The sequence below is a fragment of the Podarcis pityusensis genome, assembly GCF_964106645.2.
Source record: "Podarcis pityusensis genome assembly, chromosome: 10".
Taxonomy (NCBI): Eukaryota; Metazoa; Chordata; class Lepidosauria; order Squamata; family Lacertidae; genus Podarcis; species Podarcis pityusensis.
In genome coordinates, this window is record NC_138035.1 from 75470503 (window position 1) to 75493397 (window position 22895).

Genomic DNA, 22895 nt, shown 5'->3' on the forward strand with positions numbered 1-22895 from the left:
TCTCAAACTTCTGGCAGAGGCTGATGGGCTTCCTGAACGTCAAGATCAACCTGGCGTCGGCTAGACACCCGCAGACCAACGGGCAAGCGGAGCGGGTCAATGCCATCATGCAGCAGTACCTGAGATGTTATGCGAATCAACAGCCTGCGACGTGGGTGGATTACCTGCCTCTCGCCGAGTTCGCCTACAACAACACGAAGCACGTGTCCACGGGGGTCACGCCGTTCTTCGCCAACAACGGGAGGCACCCTAGAACCTTCCCGGGACTGGAAAGAATGGGGGAGGGGGAGCCGCAGACAGCAGATGCGTTCGCGTCGGAGTTGCAGGAGGTCCACGATCAGCTGCGGCGGCACCTGGAGCTGGCTAAACACGCATACAAGGTACAAGCGGACAAACACAGAAGGGTTGGCGAAGAGATCCATGTGGGAGACTGGGTCTGGTTAGCAGCCCACGCAGTGCCGGCCAGGTCGTTGGCGAAGAAGAAACTAGGGCATAAACAACTGGGGCCCTACCAAGTCGACGAACAGGTCAACCCGGTGGCTTTCAGGCTGGCTCTTCCGGAGGGTTCCAGAATGCATCCGGTGTTCCACAGATCGGTGCTCACTCCCTACAAGGCACCTCACAGGTTTCAGGAACCAGGAACGGCACCGGGTCCGCTCCGAGAGAGAACCGGGCAAGGGGGAGTGGCACAGGAGGAGCGCATCAACGAAGTCACGGAGATTTTGGACTCCAGATGGGGGGAAGAGGGGGTAGAATACCTTCTCGCCAAGGAGGGCACCCCGGCCAGTGCCAACAGCTGGGTGCCGGGCTACGCTTTAGACGAACCTCTGCTCAAAGAAGAGTTTCATGCCCTCTTCCCACATAGGCCAATGCCAGCAGACTTTTTCGACGACTGGCTTTTCACGCCCACGCTTTCAGCCAGCACGTTCCGGGGGTTCGACTCGGACGAGGAACCGACACGAGACGCCCGTTCCCCAGAGGGGTCACCCTCGGGATCTGCTTCAGAACCCTCGTATTGGTGGGATGATCGACCAGAGGAGCAGTTCCGCAGAAGGTGGCTGGAGGGTCCAGGACGAGCAACGTCTCCAGAAGGCAACGAGGGAGAGACGGACATGGACGTTTTCGGGGACGACCCGGGTTTCGAGCACGGCGGGACAGAGATGGAAGCGGAGGTGACCGTCGTCAACGAGAGCAGGGAGGAAGAACCGGAAGACTTCGGATGGCGGCCCGCCACGGGAAGCGAACTGTATCCGACATTCGTCCCCCTGACACGGCAGCACCCAGATCCCGCACCGGAAGGAGGGGAGGGGGGAAGAGGGGGCTTCGAGGGGGGGATGGATGTCAGGGGTTCAGGAGCAGAGGCAAGGGCAAGGGAGGAAACAGAGAGCGAGGGAGAGGAGGCAGAAGAAAAGATGAGTGATGACGACGACCCGAGATCTCCGAGTCTTTCCAGTGAATCAGAAGATTCACAGAAAGGAGCACCAGTGGCCAGGGCAAGGGGGGAGCCTAGGGGGACACCCCAGGAAGATAGAGCCAGAGGGGACTCAGAGGGGAGCAGTTGGAAATCGGGACCAGCGTCACCGCCAGAGAGCAGGGAAGAGGAAGGGCGCCAGGGATCAAGCGCTGGCAGCTCACAACAGGGGGGAGGGCACGAGTCAGGAGTGGCCACACCTCCATCGGGGAGCGAAGAAACGGTCAGACGGAAGGTGGAAGGTTGGGCGCGCGTGCCAAGTTCAAATGCACAGGAAGGTGGCGCAGTAGGCAGCCCGGAAAGGGAGCCAGGTCCTAAAGCCCGCCGAAAGGAGGGAGAAGAGTCAGGGGGGTCAGCGTCAGCGTCAGAGGAATCCCGGAAGGAAGAGACCCCGGGGGGCAGAGGGACCCAGAGAAGAACAGTCAGGCGGAAAAGGTGGAGCAAGGCTAGGATATTAAGTTGGTGTACAAGGGGCGGAGACTCAGATGGAGCTTCGCCGATCTAACCATGAGACGTAGAGTTGCACGCAGCAGCTTGAGAATGGAAACTGTAACTCAATAAAGACTTTTATTTAATGATCGCTGGCTAGCGTGATCCTCTGTGAGCTAGGATCTGGAAGCAGCTCTGACACTTACGCATTTCTGTCATAGCTAAGCAATCCTCAATCTGTTCTTGTGCTTTGTTCAAATCTCTTATTTCCTCCTTCATTTTTTCTGTCTCCCTTTTATGTTCCTTCATTTCTTTTTGAATTTTCTTGTTTGATTCCTCTATTACTTTTGATCTAACTGATAGGTCTTGTATTTTATTAGTGAGTTCTCCCACAGCTCCTTCAATTTTTTTATCTATCTGTTCCTGCACCTCTCCTAATTTACTTTCCATATGCAATTCACTCTGTTTAAATTCCTCTTTGATCTTTAACCACAATATGTCTAGGTCTTTAATTTCCTCCTGTCGTGAGGCCCTTCTGTCTCCAGGAGTCCCTCCTACCTTTTTTCCATTTTTCCCTGACATTTTGTGATTATTTACACAATAGTCTGTGTTAATTTTCTGTCTCTCCCCTGAGGGGCGCACAATCTTTTTTTTTTTTGTTATTCTTATTTTTCTAAGTCTTAACCACTCTCCTTTAATTTACCTTATTACACCCGTGCGATTTTATTTTTCTTATTTTATATTCTTACAATTTCTTTTATATCACTTTCTATTGTATTTCCTTTTTTTTTCAGACAGAGTATTACCTTTGAAGTCAATTAATTCAACTGTATCCTAAAGTACAACCATAATATCTCCGAGTACCACCAATGTCTGCTAGAAAATATGTACTATTATAATATACAGTTACAGATCCAGTTGGATAATAAAATGTCCAGAAATCAAAGAAAATAGCTTCACTTATAATCCCAGTATATCTCGACCTTGGCAATCCTAAAGTCTTGTTTATACACCTTAGTACCTTCCTTAGGCTCTTGTTTTTCTTCAAATGATTCCCCCCTCCTAGGGTATTATTAATAGTATATGACAATATAGTTTGTGTTTTCCCCAACCGTCCCTTAAAACCTTAACACCCTCTGAAAGTTTGGTAAATTTCTCCAAGACTCAAATAATTATTACTTATATATGAATTATTCCTGTTAAAGTGGTTTTCTAAAGTCCACGTAGATTCTGATGGGAGAGCAGTAGTTCCTTCTTCTTTTTTAAAATTAAATAATTAAATAATTAATTAATATTCAGTTCCGATTTCTTTTAATTTCTTTAATCTTCCACCACTTGCCGGTTTAATCCATCACGTGTAAAGGATATTCTATAACTTAGTCCATGTCCTAATATCTATTGGGGGGAATCTACTTGATTTTAGAAAGCTTGTGTGCTATTAAAAGGTTGCGCAGCAATCCAGCACACATTGCTTTGTCTTTCTATTCATTTCATTTCAGCTATTTACAGGGCTCTTTCCCTAACAGTTTTCAATTGTTATTGTTGTTGTTGTTTTATTTTTACCCCACCCATCTGACTGTCTTGCCCCAGCCACTCTTGGTGACTTCCAACATATATAAAAACATAATTAAACATTACACATTAAAAGTTTTCCCTATATAGGGAAAATCTCACCAAACTAAATGTATTTTGGATCGCTTGCACACCATTAACTGGGAAAATTGGTGCTCTGGTGCCTGCCTCATCCCCTACAACTCTGAGTATTTTCTATTAATATATGACATCCTATGTATCTTTGATATAAGAGAAACAAAGTGTCTTTCACTATGATGAATAAGGCAGAAGAATAAACCACAATGGGTAAAACCAAGAACAAACCTTGGCTTCAATAGCTTCAGGCACTTACTTGGACATGAAAGCCCCACATCTGATTCTAGCATCACTTCCCTCAGGGAAAAGAAGTTCAGGGCTGTGCAATACATCAACCAACACCGAAAATTCAGCCTGCATCATGGGGTTGAACTGCTGTTCCAAGGAGGCTACAACATCCTAAAAAATAAAACACCAAGAGGAAAGTGTCCAGTTTGGTTGGAACTGGCCATCTGTTTAATGTCTGCTGCTAGTTTTCCAATCATGAAGTAGAACGAGTCCTCATTTTTCAACATTTTTCCCAACCTGTGATGTGGACTGGGATGACCAGATGAAAATAGTAGTCATATACCAGAAACACATAACACTCAGGCAACATGTTAATTTCATCCAGACACTCATACATATATCGCCGCTATATTTATAACATGATGTTTTCACTAGAAGCCTCTATGCAAGAACATAACAAATTGGATCTAAATGGTTCCCTAATCTGACAAAAAGAGTCTTCTCTGGACAGAATGGCTCCTTCTGTTGGAGGAAGTAAACCAACTAATCATTAGTGTGTAGTAACAGCTATGTAAGCATTTATTTTCAAAAGACAGAATGTTTACTGTGCTGCCACAACATTATGCTAACATCAGATATGCCAGCACACATTTTGGATGAAAGCATCATTCAGGAGGAAAGAAGACAAACTTCTGTCATTGACCTGAGAGAGTGAGAAACCACCATAAGTGGGACAGGAGTTCAGTGTGGACGGATGGAGAACAATTCTACCCTACCACTTCTCTGTCTCTGATATCCTTCACTACTTACCTAGTGTTAGTGGGCACCTCTATGGACCCATATATGCTCATATTCCAATTGGTGGCCTAAAACGCATCAATCTGTGATTTACCCGCCCATCTTGTCAACTGAGAAAGGGGAGGGCCTATGATTCAAAACATAATCACTGAGCCTTACATGTTAGAGTAAAAGGGGTTGAATTCAAATTGCGTCGAAACAAGGGCTGCCTCCTTCCTTTCACGATGGAAGAGCACTGAGTCCATCAGCTTTGTAGGGTTTTTCTTTTATGTAGCAGGAAAACTTGTAGCAAGAGAGATATAAGTGTGACTAAACCTGCTGTGCCACAGAACACCATGAGTCTCTTCAATATACATAATAAATAGTTGCATTTTCCAATAGAAAAGTCTTGAGTTCCCCAACACTCTAGGCAGTCCATAAAAAGTCAGTGGGGGTGCAAATTGGCTGCTTAGTTTGTTGAGAAGTTTTAAGATTCGAATTTGGAAACTCTTGTGGATTTTGTGGCATGCTGGTCCTAAGCATTGTGTTCTCCAGCACCTCATATACAATTTTTAAAAAACCAATAATATACAGACTGTAAACATGTGCCATTTTCTACCACACCTGTAGTTTCTCAATGATATTCCTGTAATCCCAAGCAGGTCCTCCAAGTGCTTCTTTAAAGCGAGGTCCGCTGCGGGCAGACATTCTCCAACCCATCACTGCTCTCTGCACCATATTAGAATGACTCTTCATGAAAAGTGTATTAACTTGGCTGTCCAAATCCACAGGGATTGCAATTCCACGGTTCTTTGCTTTGGAAGAATGCATTTGGAATAGAAAAATCTTAGTACAGATGTAAACATAATAATCCAAGTAAAAGGATGGGAAGTAGACATGGCATACAAGAAGGGAATGTTGCTGAAAATGGAAACTTTGGAGACAGAAAAAGACTAGGCTTGCAAACAGACTAAACTTCTAAGGGGGGTGGGAAACCCACCACTGCCTAGGATTCTCCATGGGTATAGAGTGACATCACTCTGTATGGTGGCACCTCTCTAAAAAAAGCTATATATTCTACATTGCCTTTTTCTGCCTCTGTGTTTTGTGCCGTCTTTCTCTTCCTCTCCATGTTTTGCATTTCTTTGTCCCCACTCTACCACTGGTAGGAGCACGGAAACAATCTGAGTGAGGCAGCCAAAACATTATGGCAAAAGAGGGGAGAACTTAACACAAGGCTGCTGTTTTTGGCAATAGCCATATCAAGAGTTCATGTCTAGTTCCACCCTATTGTTATAAGCATTCTAAGGTCCTAAATATAAAAGAAACATTCATAAACGTACAAGGCAAACACATACATAAGTATATAAACCACGTTTCTGAAATAGTACAGGAGAGAAATCCTGAAGTCATTTTGACTCTCCCAAACTGACGTCAATATATTTCTCTGCAAGGAGGGAGGAAATGGGGAAAGCCTTCCCTTTGTCTTTTTGCTTACAAATCCTGTCTTAAGGGCGTGTTTGTGTATGAATAGAGAGAGCCTGTGACCTGGATTCAGGAACTAAAAGTATTTACCATCACAAAAGAATGGCCAGGCTGCCCAGGTAAAGCAATCAGTGACCATTAACAGATATCCTGGGAGGCAGGATTTATGCTGTAGACCACCTCTATCTGCAATGTATGTATGATATTTCAGGGGCTATAGGGTGGGCAACTTCAAAGGTCTATTTAAGGGCTTGCACACCATTGTTCTGCGTTCTATCCTCCCTCCTGTGGGGAGCCTGTTGCAACAGTCAATAATGATCAGGCTTACTAACCGCTTTGCTTCTCAATATTTTCTGGTTGGCTTCTGTTATTTTCTCCTACCGATTGGGAACCCACTTAAGGACTCTATACGGGCTCCTGGATACCTCATAAGGGAAAAGGAGCAGGTTTTTTTTCTATAACACTATGAAGAGAAAAAAGAACTGCACCAGAGGAGGCAGTATTGCAAGTTTGATTAATGTCCTATGAGAGTTACCAAAAAATAGGGTATTAGCTAAAGGCACAGAATCTCAGGGAAGCTGTTTTTTAGAACAAAAACAGGGATGTTTGAGGGAATTTTGGAATAGAGAAGTGGCGGCCTTTGCCTTTTCTGAAATAGTTGTGTGTGTTTTAAAAAAGGAAGTTCCTTTACTGAATGAGTTACACATGTTTGCATTTAATCTCTAAGGCCTATGTCCTGGGAGACCAGGTAAAAATTTCACTTAGCCATAATAATAAGAGTAATTTATTATTTATACCCCGCCCATCTGGCTGGGTTTCCCCAGCCACTCTGGGCGGCTCCCAACAGAATAAAACATCAAACATTAAAAACTTCCCTTAAAAAGGTGTCCTAAAAGTCAGATAGTTGTTTATTCCCTTGACATGATGGGAGGGCATTCCACAGGGCAGGCGCCACTACCGAGAAGGCCCTCTGCCTGGTCCCGTGTAACCTCACCTCTCACAGTGAGGGAACCGCCAGAAGGCTCTCATTGCTGCACCTCATCGCTGAACGATGGGGGCGGAGACACTCCTTCAGGTATACTGGGCCAAGGCCATTTAGGGCTTTAAAGGTCAACGCCAACACTTTGAATTCTGCTCGGAAATGTACTGGGAGCCAATGTAGCTCTTTCAGTAGACCATTCCCAGTCACCAGTCTAGCTGCCACATTTTGGATTAGTTGAAGTTTCCGGGTCATTTAAAGGTAGCCCCACACAGAGCACATTGCAGTAGTCCAAGCGGGAGGTAACTAAAGTATGCACCACTCTGGTGAGACATTCTGCAGACAGGTAGGGTCTCAGCCTGCGTACCAGATGGAGCTGGTAGACAGTTGCCCTGGACACAGAATTGACCTGCGCCTCCATGGACAGCTGTGAGTCCAAAATGACTCCCAGGCTGTGCACCTGGTCCTTCAGGGACACAGTTACCCCATTCACCTGCCCGCCCCCTGTCCCCCCAAAAAGAGTACTTCTGTCTTGTCAGGATTCAACCTCAATTTGTTAGCTGCCATCCATCCTCCAACCACCTCCAGGCACTCATACAGGAACTTCACCGCCTTCACTGGTTCTGATTTAAAAGAGAGGTAAAGCTGGGTATCATCCACATGTTGATGGACACCCAGCCCAAACCCCCTGATGATCTCTCCCAGCAGCTTCATATAGATGTTAAAAAGCATGGGGGAGAAGACGGAACCCTGAGGCACCCCACAAGTGGGAGCCCAGGGGTCCAAACACTCATCTTCCCACACCACTTTCTGGACAGGACCCGGGAGGAAGGAGCAGAACCACTATACTTCTTTAGATGGTCCAGAAGGATGTTGTGGTCAATGGTATCAAAGGCTGCTGAAAGATCCAGCAGAACCAGGAAACAGTTTTCACCTTTGTCCCTAGCCTACCAGAAATCATTGACCAGTGGGACCAAGGCAGTTTCAGTCCCATGATGAGGCCTGAATCCCGATTAGAAGGGATCCAAATGGCCCGCATCCTTCAGGCGTGCCTGGAGTTGTTCCGCAACCACCCGCTCAATCACCTTGCCCAAGAATGGAAGATTTGAGACTGGGTGATAGTTGGCCATATCGGCCGGGTCCAAATATGTTTTTTTAAGGAGTGGTTTAATAACCGCCTCTTTCAGTGGGTCTGGGAAGCCTCCCTCACAGAGGGAAGCATTCACCACTTTGCAGAGTCCATCACCCAGCCCTTCCCAGCTTGCTTTTATTTGACAAGATGGGCAAGGATCAAGGAGACAGGTGGACGGTTTCACTCATCCAAGCAGCCTGCCCACATCCTCGGAGGTAACATATTGAAATTGATCCCATGCAACTTAAGCCGCCCTGGCCCTGCTCTCACAGTAGAATCTCTTTCTGAACCTGAGCTACTTTATCTGCAAAAATCTTGGGGTCCTTACCACGCCCCAATGGTGCAGGTGATTCCATTAAATTACAAACCACCTGAAAAAGTCTCCTGCTGCTGTTTTCTGCAGATCCAATAGAGGCAGTGAAGAAGGTCCTCTTCGCCATTGCTATCACCACTTGGTAGGCTCAACATTGAGCTTTAACCCGTGTCTGGTCAGATTCAGAGTGAGTTTTCCCCCACCGGCGCTCTAGCCATCCCAGCAATTGTTTCAGCACCCTCAGCTGAGGGGGAAACCATGGGGCAGTCCAGACTCCATGTACTCGCAGAGGGTGCTTTGGAGCCAGAGAGTCAATGGCCCTGGTTAATTCCGCATTCCAGCGGGTCACCAGGGAATCAGCTGAAAGGCCATCAGCATGGGATAAAACATCCCCTACCACTCTCTGGAAACCATTTTGATCCATTAAGTGGCGGCGGTGGACCATCCGAATTGGTTCCACCTCCCTGCAGAGGGGATGGGTCACGGAAAAGTCCAGTTGCACCAGGAAGTGATCTGACCATGGCACTACTTTTGCTTTGCTTTTACTTAGTGTCAGTGGGTACATCAATAGAGGTGAACACCAGGTCTAAGGTATGTCCACGACTACGAGTTGGGCCAAACTTATTCAGGGACAGCTCCATGGAGGCCATGCTTTCCATGAAGTCCCAAGCGGCCCTTGTAAGGTCGTGTTGGAATGGATGTTTAAAACCCCTAGGACAGCTAAACTAGGTGTCTCCAGGAGAACATCCGCCACAACCTGAAGCAGCTCGGGCAGGGAATCCTTGGTGCAGTGGGGAGGCTGGTACACCAAAAGTAATCCTGTACTGCCCCTATTGCCCAATTTCCAGAACATGCACTCAGAAAACTGGGTCTTCCCAATAGGATGCCTGATGCAAGCTAATGACTTCCTAAAAATCACTGCAACCCCCCCTCCCCACCCATATGACCTGGATTGCTGTGCAGAAGAGAAACCTGGTGGACAAGCAGCGGCAAGAACAGGCCCATCTGCTTCATCCAACTGAGTCTCTGTTACACATGCCAGGTCAAGTCCCCCATCCATGATCAAGTCATGGATGGCAGTGTTCTTGTGAATCATTGACCTGGCATTGCACAGCAGCACCTTCAGGTCATGTGGGTCTCCCTTGTTGATTCCAGTATCCATCCGGTCAAGACCAGACCCCGAAGCAGAGATAGTCTCCAAACAACAACTAAACCTGCCTCCTTGGTAATGAGCGGTCTGGTCTTAGCATAACTTCTCCTCCTGCCTGAGTGGTGTGCTCCCCCACACGCCTCTTCCTCCGCCAGTGGTCACAGCCTCCTTGTATCCCAATGTGAGGTCAAAGCCTATATCTAGGAAATAATAAGACTTAACTTGGGGGTGGGGCACAAGGAGAAAGGGAGGGGGGAGTTGAAATGGGTCTGAAAACCATGACTGGTGCTAAGTATGATTTGGCATAATGTCTGAATCAACAACAAAAAAGTTAAAAGCTATTATTTCAAGGGCAGAAGAGGAAATCATGAACATGAATTCTGAAAGGATGGAAAGCAAAAGCAGACAACAAGATGCCTGTTGTGCATCTGTACATTTACATTTGCAAATTTATGCCATGCCTTGAGCTCTAAATAATGATCAGGGTAAGCCATGGTTTCACATTATGTTTGAACTGAGCCTAAGATGTACACCTTCTACTAGGAGCAATAGAGTGGCGTTTCCCTCAAGTGCTTCCTACATCTTCTAAGAGAGGCAGTGTGGAGCAGATGATAGAGTCTTGGGCTGACGAGGTCAGGGTTCAAAACAGGACAACAAAAGGGTACATATGTACCAGGTCCCAAGCCAGCAAGGGACCCGACTCTGAATCAAACCTTTCATAAACAGTAACTGCTTTGCACATACTTTCAGTTGTACTTCCCCTTTGTCTATTTTAAAGGACGGTGAGGACCAGGGACTCTTCACACAAAACTCTAAGTCAGGGTTTGGTCAGATCTCATAGTTAAGACCTTTCGTCGTTAACTACAAGCTATAATCCAAAACAAACCAATCCACTGTTATGTTGTTCCTGTAAACCCAGGAAAAACAACAGAGTTTTGTGGCACTTTGAAGGCAAACGATTTTACCATGGCACAAGTTTTTGTGCCATGTTACCCTGTGTTACCCTGTGTTACCAAATTCAGTGTAACCCTGAATTGGAGATAGATGATAGATAGATAGATAGATAGATATAGATTAGATAGATAGATAGATAGATAGACAGACAGACCGACTGACCAGGGGGCAGTGACTTGAAAGGGAGAGTGCAATATGAAGCACACAAATTACAATATATCAAGAGGTTCAATGCTATCACTTTTGGAATGAAATCGGCACAATGGATTTTTCAAAATCACACTGCATATGTTAATTGGCTTACCAATGCCTGGATGAATGTGTTGTTAAATACTGTTTGGGGTTAATGGCCACTCTGAATGGCCACTCTGAATGCCATTTTCTTCTGACTCACAGTTTACTATCTGTCTCTCCCCTCCCCCATGCAAGAAACCATTTCACACATCTGATGAAGTAGACTGTAATCCACAAAAGCTCACACTTTTAATAAATTTGTTAGACTTTAAGGTACTACAAGATTCCTGGTTGTTTCTGAAATCAGAAACTAACATTGCTACCCCTTCAGAAATAGTATATCCAGGAACATATGAATAAATTGTAGAGCATGAGGGCTGAAACAGTCACATTCCTATAGATCTTCCAGACATTATTTGAAGCGAGCAAGCCACTTTCTTCCGTCAGTGGCTGAGCAGCCGTCAAGCACTATGATTTTTCAAAGACTTGCAGCTAATTAGAACTATCACAAAGAAAGCCAAGTGAAAATATGTTCCTTTGTTCTGAATGGTTCTTAAAATGTATAATTCTATTTGTAATTAAGGTTTGCATCAATTGTCAGAGGTCACAGCTGAAGTTTTGAGCTGTAAACAAAACCTCTGTCTGCTTATCATAGTAGCTTGTAGGAAGCTTAACTTTCATTTGTTCCACATTTCATTATTTAAAAACAACATGAAACATATGTTCCCTTTTCAAAATACCAGCAAAGAAATATGAACATATTTATTTTTATTCAAGTTATTACTGGCTGCTTGTGCCGATCAGCATGTGCCAATTTCTTGTACTTTTGTACCACACTAGTTTATTCCACAAGCGTGCTAGTTTGTTGTTCCTGTTCGGAAGGTTTCTGAAAGTATGCAGAGAACGTGTAGAGCAACGTGGGGTTAAAAAAGGCAAAACAGGATTTAACTAAAGATGCCACCAAAAACCACATGAACCAGATTATGTGCTGGATTTGAGGGTTCTGCTTTGGGCAGATGGTTCCCAGACTAGAAGTAGTTAGCCAGGGAAACCCAGTTTCGGGGGTCCGGAGCGACGTGGGGTGAGTGGCGCGGTGCTTCGAATCGTCTGCTTCTTCCACGGAGTGAAGCCGCATAGCTGTTGCTGGAGAGCGCTGACTTTTTCCTGTGGACAATTTGACTCTAAAGTAATTACCCGTGAGTAGAGCTGAAGCAGGAGAATTGGATTTTTAAACGTATAATTTGGCATCGTAACGGGGAGGTTCAACACAGGAAGTCCGCCTTCCCCTTTTGTAAATAGACTGAAGCAATGAGGCTGCAAGCTGAAGTCTTGGAAAGCCTTTTGTAAAAGAATAAATCCCCATCGGTAAAGAACATTTAACCCCCCCCCTTGGAGGCAGGAGAAGAGGGGGAGAAGTTGTGGACTGAGTATGCCTGCAGGAGAGAGTGAAGAGAGCTAGAATTCCGCCGCTCTGACCCTGGAAACGGGCTGCTAGTAGGACTGACGTCCTTTGGATGTTCATTGACAGCGCTTAGAACGTTCATTGACAGCTAGCTAAATAAGAGAAATACATTGTTTCTACTGTCTCCGGCTGTTTCTAAAAAGGAGTAAAGTAACTGAAAATTGAAACTAACTTTGGATTGTTTGAACTGTGTTTAAAAAAGGACATTACTGATTAATACAAAATAACATAAATAGAAACTGTTTCCCCCTAGTGGAAGCCTTTGAAACTGGTTGCTTTATAAGAGTTGGGCTGGGGGAATTTCCAGCTGCAAGATAAAAAACTGTGAGACTCTGGGACTGACCTTGAATCTTTTAAGTGTTATGGCAAATGGAAAGGAAAAAACAGATCAGCCAACCGCTGAAAAAACATTAAGGTCTGGGAAGATTTGGCAGCAACCCAGGAGAGGTTCAACATCAGGCCCCTCTGCTTCCTCTGCTGCTGCTTCTGCACCAGCGCAACCAAAATCAAGAGGAATGTTGTCAGAAGAGGTTTTAGCAGTTGCATTAGGTAAGATAAACGATTCATTGGAACAGCTTAATAAGAAAGTGGATGTTGCAACGGAAAGCATAAACAATCTGGGACTAAAGGTGAATACCAATACTGAAGCTATCCAGAAATTGCTACAGGAATCTACTCTGATACGGCAGACTGCGGAGGAAGCCAGGGAGAAGGCTGTTGCTGCTGAATGTAAAGTAACACAATTGGAGAGAGAGAGAGTCCCAGCCCTACAGAGGCAACTTGATGAGCATAAGTTGACGCTTGCTATGATTGAACTTAAAGAAAAACAGACGAATCTGAGGATTAGAGCCCTACCTGAACTGGAAAAGGAAAGCTTGATAGACTTTCTTACACAGGAATTTGCTGACTTTTGGGATTTGGACTTGGGTCAAGAAGAGTTTAAAATTGTGAGGGCCTTTAGACTTGGAAGAGGAGGGGGAAAAGAGAAGAATAGAGTAAGATATTGCTTGATCACCCTTCGAACTAAAGAAGAGAGAGATAGAATTTTGGGTTGGCACTACCAGAAGAACTTAGAAGTACAACAGTCAAGAGTGGAAATTTTTAAAGACGCCCCGAAATATCTTTTGGATCTTAGGCCCAACTACGGAGATATTGTTGCCCTGTTGAGAAAGAATAAAATCATCTTTAGGTGGGAGTTTCCCCAAGGTTTATCTTTCAGTTTCAAAGGAAGGGAAATAAAAATAAGATCAGTAGAAGATAAAGTGAAGTTTTTGTTCAAATACGGAGAAGATCTGCAGAAGGGACTTGGAAAAGAGCCAAGAGCATCGGATAGAAGATCACCAGATAGAGGATTAGCCCAGAGACCATCAGATAGAAAATCACCAAATAGGGGAATATTGGATATATCAGCATTATCCTTTGGATTGGATCCCTCAGAGAACGTGTTACCATTACCACCAACAGAAGAAGAGCAAGCATTGGGTGCAGTTGGAGGAACATTAGCGTAATTACATGATGGCGTTGCAGGTTTCGAGCTGGAATGTGAATGGGCTAAATTCCCCAGAAAAAAGGCGGAGAGTCTTTCATTTATTGAGAAAAGAACATTTGGACTTGATTTGTCTACAAGAAACACATGTGATAAGGCTACACAGGAAGATATTGAATAATAAAAGACTGGGCCAAGAATTTATCTCATCAGATAAAGTCAAAAAAAGAGGAGTGGTCCTTTATGCAAAGGAGAGCCTATCACCGAAATTCTTATTTAAAGATGACCAAGGAAGATTTGTAGCAATTGAAATTCAATCACAAGGAGAGAAATTTTTGATTGTAGGTATTTATGCACCAAATGAAGGAAAATCAGAATTTTTTAAGAAGTTACATGAAACTCTGATGGATTACATGGATTATATTATGATCTTGATGGGAGATATGAATGGAGTGGTGTCTACAAATATGGATAAGGCACAGAGACAAGTAGTCACCAAAGATGGTAGGCTACCAAAAACTTTTTTTGACATGACTGAAAATATGGACTTAGTTGACATTTGGAGAATGAAGAACCCTCTGGGAAGAGAGGGAACTTTCTTCTCTGAGGCTAAAATGACATGGACAAGAATTGACCAAATCTGGGTAACCAGGGGATTGGCTCCGAAGATCAGCAAAGTGGAGATTTGCCCCAAAACTTGTTCTGACCATAATGCGGTGAAGATGGAAATAAAATTGATGCCAATTGGTTCCTTCAGATGGAGGATGAACGACACTTTGTTCAGGAATGAAGAGTTGACCAAGAAGGCCCAAAAAACTCTAAGAGACTATTTTGAGATAAACATGAATACTACAGTGGAAAAAAAGAGTAATTTGGGACGCAAGCAAAGCGGTTATGAGAGGATTCCTAATACAACAGAATGCAATTAAGAAGAGAACTCAGAATGAAAAAAAGGATAAAATCCTGGGAAAGATAAAGGAAGGAGAGAAAAAACTGAGAGCAAAACCAAAGTCACAGGAGATTCTGAAAGAGATAAAGTTATATCAAGTACAATATGCGAAGCTGATGAATCAGGAAATAGAATGGAAGATTAAACAGATGAGGCAAAAGACATTTGAATCGGCAAATAAGTGTGGAAAATTGTTGGCCTGGCAAATGAGAAAAAGACAAAAACTTAATACTATTACGAATTTGGAAGTGGAAGGAAAGAATATACAGAACCCAGTGGAGATCAGGAAGTGTTTCCAGAGGTATTTCAAACAACTTTATACACAGGAGAAGCAGAAAGAAATGGACATTGATCGATTTTTGAAAATAAATGGATTACACAAAATTTCTCAGGAAAAACAGCTAATGTTGAATTACAAAATAACGGATCAGGAGGTGGATGGGGCCATCCAGAAAATGCAATTAGGTAAATCTCCAGGACCAGATGGTTTGACTTCAAGATATTACAGATCCTTGAAAGAATGGTTAATACAACCATTGAAGGAAGTCTGTCATGAAATATTGGAAGGGAGAAAGGCACCAGAGTCGTGGAAAGAAGCTTACATAACACTTATACCGAAAACAGAGACTGAAAAGACAGAGCTCAAGAACTACCGCCCCATATCACTGCTTAATGTGGATTACAAAATTTTTGCAGATATTTTGGCTAAAAGATTAAAAAAGGTGTTGGTAGAAGAAATCCATAAAAACCAAGCGGGCTTCTCCCGGGCAGACATTTGTCTGATAACATGAGGAATATAATTAATATTCTAGAAAAACTACAAGTGAATATCAACACTAAGGCAGTTTTGATATTTGTGGATGCAGAGAAAGCCTTCGACAATATTTCTTGGAGTTTTATGAAGAAGAATCTACAGGGGATGGGGGTAGGTCAAGGGTTTGAAAACGGTATAGGTGCAATTTATTCAGAACAAAAGGCAAAATTAATTGTGAATAATGTAGTGACAGAAGAGTTTAAGATTGAGAAAGGGACACGGCAAGGCTGCCCAATTTCTCCACTGCTTTTTATATCGGTCCTTGAGGTCTTGTTAAACATGATAAGAAAGGACCAAGAGGTTAAAGGTATACAAGTGGGAGCTAAACAATACAAACTGAAAGCATTTGCTGATGATTTAGTATTGACTTTACAGGAGCCAGAATCCAGTACTAAAAGGGTATTGGAACTGATTCAAGAATTCAGACAGGTAGCAGGTTTTAAGCTGAATAAAATGAAAACTAAGGTTTTAGAGGAAAATTTAACTGTGAATGAGAGAGAGAAGTTTCAGGAGGAGACAGGACTAACACTGGTTAAGAAAGTGAAATATTTAGGGGTTAACATGACTGCCAAAAATGTGAATTTATTTAAGGATAATTATGAAAAATGTTGGATTGAAGTGAAAAAGGACTTAGAAATATGGACAAATTTGAAGTTATCATTGTTAGGTCGAATTGCTGTGATAAAAATGAATGTGCTGCCAAGGATGTTGTTTCTGTTTCAAACATTACAAATTTTGGATAAGATGGATTGCTTCAAGAAGTGGCAGAAAGATATTTCCAGATTTGTTTGGCAGGGCAAGAAGCCTCGAATAAAATTTAAGATATTAACTGATGCTAAAGAAAGAGGTGGATTTGCCCTGCTAGACCTTAAACTTTATTATGAATCAGCTGCTTTTTGTTGTCTGAGAGAATGGCTGCTTCTTGAAAACACTGACGTGTTGGACCTAGAAGGCTTTAATAATGCATTTGGTTGGCATGCATATTTGTTACCACATAAGGTAAAAGTACATAAAGCGTTTAAAAATCATATTGTTAGAAAAGCATTGTTTAATGTTTGGATAAGATATAAAGATTTGCTAGAAAAGAAAACCCCAAGATGGTTGTCACCAATGGAAGCGAAGGCACAGAAAAAACTCAATATGGAGGCCAAATGGCCGAAATATTGGGAAATTCTGGAACAAGATGGAGACAGACTAAAATTGCAGAGTTTTGAAAAATTGAAAAATAAAGTGTGAGATTGGCTCCATTATTACCAAATAATGGAGGCATATAATTTGGACAAAAAAGTTGGTTTCCAGGTGGAAAAATCAAAATTGGAAACAGAACTGTTAGATCCAAAAATCAAGAATTTGTCAAGAATGTATAACTTGCTGTTGAAATGGAACACTCAGGATGAAACGGTGAAATCAGCTATGATTAAATGGGCACAAGATGTTGGACATAATATAATGATGGCTGACTGGGAACAGTTATGGACCACAGGTGTGAAATTTACGGCATGTAATGCCTTAAGAGAAAATTTAATGAAAATGATTTATAGGTGGTACATGACACCAGTCAAGCTTGCAAAAATTTACCATTTGCCCGAGAATAAATGTTGGAAATGTAATGAGACTGAATGTACATTCTTTCACCTTTGGTGGACATGCCCAAGGATTAAGACATACTGGGAGATGATTTATAATGAAATGAAAAAGGTATTTAAATATACCTTCCTGAAGAAACCAGAGGCCTTTCTCCTGGGCATGGTCGGCCAATTGGTGCCAAAGAAGGATAGAACTTTTTTTATGTATGCAACAACAGCAGCAAGAATACTCATCGCGAAGTATTGGAAGACACAAGATTTACCCACCCGGGAAGAATGGCAGATGAAGTTGATGGACTATATGGAAATGGCGGAAATGACTGGCAGAATCCGAGACCAGGGAGAAGAATTGGTGGAAGAAGATTGGAAAAAGTTTAAAGACTATCTACAGAAATATTGTAAAATTAATGAATGTTAGAAAAATGTTGGAATGCAATTATATGGCTTTAGTAGAAATATTATAAGGAAATAAGTATAAATAGATTAATAGAATATTAAAGGAAAAATAAGGTTAGAATGTGTTAAGATAATTATAGGATAGAAAACAGAGGAAGATGGAAAGGAATTGCTGAAACAATTAACAGAAGTGGAATACAAAAAGGGAGGTGTGAGGAGGTCGTGGAAATAAGTGAATGAAAGATAAGATATTGAAATTGTTTGATTTACTTTAAACTGTTTTTGTTTTGTTTTGTTAGTTCAATGTGTTTAATGTGTCAATGTTATGTAGTGTTTTTGTATTGTATTGTACTGTATTGTATTGTATTGTATTGTATTGTATTGTATTGTATTGTTTTTGTAGTGTTTAAATCGTTGGAAAAGCAATAAATATTAATTAAAAAAAAATAGAAGTAGTTAGCCAGCCATTTGATTTACATATGATAAATAATGCTTGCATGAGAAAAAAAATCAAATAGGAGAATGATCTTCGACACTTCCTCAAACATATACACAATTTCCAAAAGGCACCAAGTTGCAGAAGGAATCCTATGGCTCCTATAATCCCCTGGCCAGGGGTATATGGGGTATCAAGGGAGGGGTGGTACCTCTGGTGGGGGACATGTTGTGCTCCTTCTGGGGTAGTTGGTCCACCTTTGGTCCCAACCCTGGAAACTCACTTGGAAACTCACATGTGGCTCCTAGAAACTGGCAGCATACAACAGCAGCCACACCCCAGGAACGGATTCAACTGGCCAATTAAACCAAGTGAATGTAGCCAATGGGAATCAAAGACTCAGTGAGTTAGGAACTGTGCCTGAAAACACGACTGAGCGGACTGAGTGGAAAAGACCAATAGTGGGTCCAACGGTCAAGAAGGTGATTTCTGCACATGCTGTAGAGAGAAGTGAGGGGCAGATGGGGCTCATCAACCTGGAAAGGTAGCCCATCTAGGAGAAGAAAAACTCTGATCTTAAACCTCTGCTGCCTTGTGGACATTGAGAGAAGAAAAGGCGCAAATCCTACACAAATCAGGAGTGGAGACCCTTTTTGAGTCCACGGCTCCCTTGACCAACTACATTCTTTCTGTGGCACCCCTGTGGGGCTCAGGAGCCCAGTTATGTCATCCCTTGTCTGCAGAGCTGGCAGCCTCTCACCCTTTTTCAAACACCCTCCCTTGTGGACTGTTCTCTCAGCCTCTTCTCCTCTCCCCTTTCCTTGGGAGTCCTCTGGGCAGCTGCTGTGACCATCCGTGATCTCTGAGTTGCCCACCCCCACCCCAAAGAGAGGCACCATTTGCCTGGGGAGCTTGTAGCCAGGGTCGCTGCTGTAACCAACAGAGGGCATCAAAGAAGGGAGGGAAGGAAAAGACAGAAGCCAGTGTTGCCCACGGCCCCCATGACTATCATTCAAGGCACCCTAGAGCGCCATGGCACACTGGTTAAAAACCACTGCCTTAAGGTAGTTGGATGGCACCTTCTATGCTTCCTTCCAGCACCTCCTGCAGCCAACCTGGTGCTTTCCTTTGAATCACATCAGCGAGGCCAAGAGGGGGCTCTTGTTGTCTAGGCAGCCCAGAACCTCCATACACCCTGCTCAGGCTTGCACCCCAGAGAGGTTACTTCGGTGCTGTCAACTAACACTACCAAACCCTTTGTCACGTAAATACAAAACTGATAACAACACAAACAACACAACAGGCTGTATATAACTATATAAATTCTTTTAAAATGTGATTCAACATATCATATCAAAATATATGGTTCTATAGACCAACTTATCATATAAAGGAAAGATACTATGAGAAGTTAAAGTCCAGCAGATTGATCAGGAAATACAATCTATTCAGTTCCTATATTAGCAATATCCACAGTGTGGAATTAACTAACACAGCAGTTTGACTTCACCCCCAGATGCACACTCCATTGTCTCTCAAGACAGACAGATGCGAACCAAATCCCTGGCTATTGGGCCATGCTTGCTGGGACTGATGGGAGCTATAGTTCAGCAACATCTGGAGAGCAAAAAAACCCCTAATCCTAGTTTAAGAGATCGTCTGCCAGATGCCTCAGCCTTAACTAAGGTTAACATTTACTAAGCTTAATGTCAAATATGGGTTAGTGTTATGAGTGAACCAACAGCACTTTTGGCCAAATGTCGTCTTTGTGCCCACTCCTGCCACCCAAGAACCAGGAGGGGAGGAGACGCTGGGTCTCAAACTCTCCATCATAGAGACAGCCTCCAAAGTCCGCCACAGCAAAGGGTAAGGATTTGCTGAACCAACAAATTGAACTGGAATACAAAATGGAGGTATGAGGAGGTCCGGGAAACAAGCTAAGGAAAAACAAGTAATGGAAAAATTGAGTGGTTTTTAATCATTTTTATTTTGTATTTTTTCTTTTTTTTTCCTTTTCTTTTTTATATTGTAACATTTGGAAAATCTCAATAAATATCTTATATATAAAAAAAAAACAAAGTCCGCCACAGCAAGTGGCAGAGCTCCTTCAAAATTTTGAACACTGGATTAAAATTAATGGCATAATCAGGCTATTGAAGTTGAGGTATGAGATTTGAGTTATGATTCCTGCTGTAATTCAAAATGGAGAGAAGAGAGGAGTAGATCTTCTTTTATTATTAATGCTATTATTGTTGTTGCTTAAAGCTTTCAAGGGCTTACTTCTTACCCCCTCTGGTAAATAAATAAATAAATAAATAAATGGATCACAAGTGAGGTTTATTAGTGGAAAATTGGAAGTGTGTGCAGGTAAAACTCCAGGCAGTGTGAGGTGGAGTGATGCTGTCTGATGCTGTCAAAACAATGGAAGGAAGGGGAAGATGTGACGAGCTGCTTTTTTTGAGGAGTTTTACCTATCACCTCCTCAGCTTGATGAAACTGAAAGAACTTGACGAATAAGACTGAGAGAATTTTAAATAATTAAACAATTAGGGACATTAATTAAAGTTTGGAGTGTCAGAAAATGTTGATGAGAACCTGATGGGAAATGGCCAGCAATAACTGGTGTCCTCTTAGAGGCAAATTGAGAAATTTCATTGGAAAGTCATCAGCTTGGGTCTGCTTGGCTTAAGGGGAGGGCGACTAAAGATTGAACTGTTACAAATTTTCTAGGAAAGACAGTCTGCCTTCTCCTATTATGGGCTCACTGTTAAGGCGCCATGGGAAAATACCAAGGTCATCCTTGCAATTTCCTATTTTAGAATGGACAACAACAGAGGAGATACTTGGATTGGACATTTAAGAGGTCTGGACAGAATGCACTGTGCATATAAGAAGAAAAGGAAAAACACCTAGTAAAAGTGAACTATTGGGTTTTCATACATAGTTTATTTTAGAAATGATAATTACTGACTTATTGTGGATTTGATAATTTGTGGAGTAACCTCACTTGTAGATATTGCAAATGTTAGAATATTGTACATGCAGGAATTGGCAAGCTGATGGTTAAGGATAAACAAGGTGGTTTTTAAAAAAAAAAAAAAAACCTACTGTAATATAAGGTTAATTGTAAGGAATGTGAACTAGAAACAACTAGGAAAATAAACAGCAACAAGAGGAAAATTTGGACACATCATGAATAGAGTATGGGAAACCAATTTTGGGGAAAATTGTATTAAATTTGTCTTAATTTGTGGCTGATTTGGTAAAATTTGGAAAATCAATAAAAATGATTTGGTCAAAAAAAGGAAATCAATCCAACTAATAAATCATATATGCACTTACTGAACAGCAACACCTCCTCCCCCAATCAAATTGTATGTATTTTATTTCCTAGTAAAAGTGGATGTAATGAGCTGCAAGTAATTTGTAGGGGGCAGCTGGCTACTCTTATTTATTTATTATTACATTTATATAGCAACTTTCCTCCAAGGAGCTCAGGGTGGCATACACACCCCTCCCCCTTTCTGTTTGATAATCACAACAGTCCCGTGAGGTAGGTTAGGCCCAAGGTCACCCAGTGGACTTCATGGCTGAACCCAGGTCCTAGTCTGATATGCCACAATTCTGATACATAATTCTGACTCTAAGGAAAGTCTGATAAGCCACAATTCTGATATGCCAATAATCTTGAGTCATTGCCTTCTCCTCCCGTGACTCATCAGCTGCTATGAATTTGAAAGTAGGATAGAAGGGACCAAGGCAGTCCAGACTGAGGGCATCCTGGCCAGCCGGATGAAACACCAGGTCAAGTCAGTTCAGTCTTAGAGTAAGTGTTGCCCTTGCTTGCCAGGGAACCAGCAGCAATCAGGGTAAGATTCTTCTGCTCAAGTGTCCTGCAGCAATTCTATAGGGCAAGAAAGAGGCCACACCCGAAGCTCTCTCTAGCCACTCATGTTTTATTTGTGGTGAGGCTTCCCCACTGCAAGCAAAATACTGTATAGATTAGTGTGCACTAGTGTGGAATCACTAGTGACCGTCCTTTAATTCAACTTCCGCTCATTTCAAAGGAGATTGCACAAAGGTTTCCTGCACTAGCAATTTGTAGGATTTTACTTTCCTAGAAGTAACAGGTATTCCATCCAAAGTCACTTAAAACAGAAACAGTGAAAGCAAGGAGTATAATGACCTACCGACTTCAGCTAAAGTTTTGATACAGGACTCTACTGAAGATTTCTGCACTGGGTTTGGCCAGGTACAGTTGTAAATTCTAAACGCAGATTGCAGTAACTGGATAAAAACAGGCTGGTGTGTCTGAAAGAACACAAAAAAATGTTATCAGCTCAAACATGTTTAGATATTATGATCTAAGATATTTATACAATAAATAAAAATTGCTATGTGTTCTAGCCTAATACAAACACATGTGCACTGCTACTGATTTCACATACTCCATGTATTATTGCACCAAGCACTCTTCTAGAGTGGTGCATGAGAGGGAAAGTGAGACAGAGCCAGTGGTTCTACCACCTGCCTCAAGGTGGCTCCGCTGGCCTAAGGGAAATCTGAATGAGGGATTTGGGTAGCAAGAGTATAACCTCTATGGGGTCTGGCATATGTGAAGACACTCACTCCAGTCTAGCCATGTCAATCGCTCTAGCACTCGGGGCCAGGATGCTTTTGACCTAAGGGCCAGGAAAGCTGAAAAAAGGAAATGATAATATATCCAGGTTTGGCTTCTAGCTGGTGTTGTAGATCAGTATTAGATCACATGCTTTGCCTGCAGATGGTCCCAGGTTCATCCCTCACATCTTAAGATCAGGAGGCAGGTAATGTTACACATTTTCAAGATCCTAGAGAGCTGCAGCCAGTCAGAGTGGAAAATGCTGGGCTAGATGAACAAATACCCTGACCCATCATAGGACATTTTCCTGGGGTTTAGTCTGCTTCACTTCCTTGCTTTAATA

The 22895-nt window shown here is 42.7% G+C and overlaps 1 protein-coding gene across 6 annotated transcripts in view; it reads right to left on the reverse strand.

Annotated features, from left to right (window-relative positions):
* ITPR2 (inositol 1,4,5-trisphosphate receptor type 2) overlaps positions 1-22895 on the reverse strand; it is a 370362-nt gene that overhangs the window by 153674 nt on the left and 193793 nt on the right. For all 6 annotated transcript variants that reach the window (XM_081023379.1, XM_081023378.1, XM_081023377.1 and 3 more), the window contains 3 exons: positions 22122-22242; positions 5180-5370; positions 3807-3949 (listed from right to left, as the gene is read on the reverse strand). In XM_081023379.1, coding sequence (XP_080879505.1) covers positions 3807-3949; positions 5180-5370; positions 22122-22242 — 455 coding nt within the window. The remainder of the gene's footprint in view (positions 1-3806; positions 3950-5179; positions 5371-22121; positions 22243-22895) is intronic.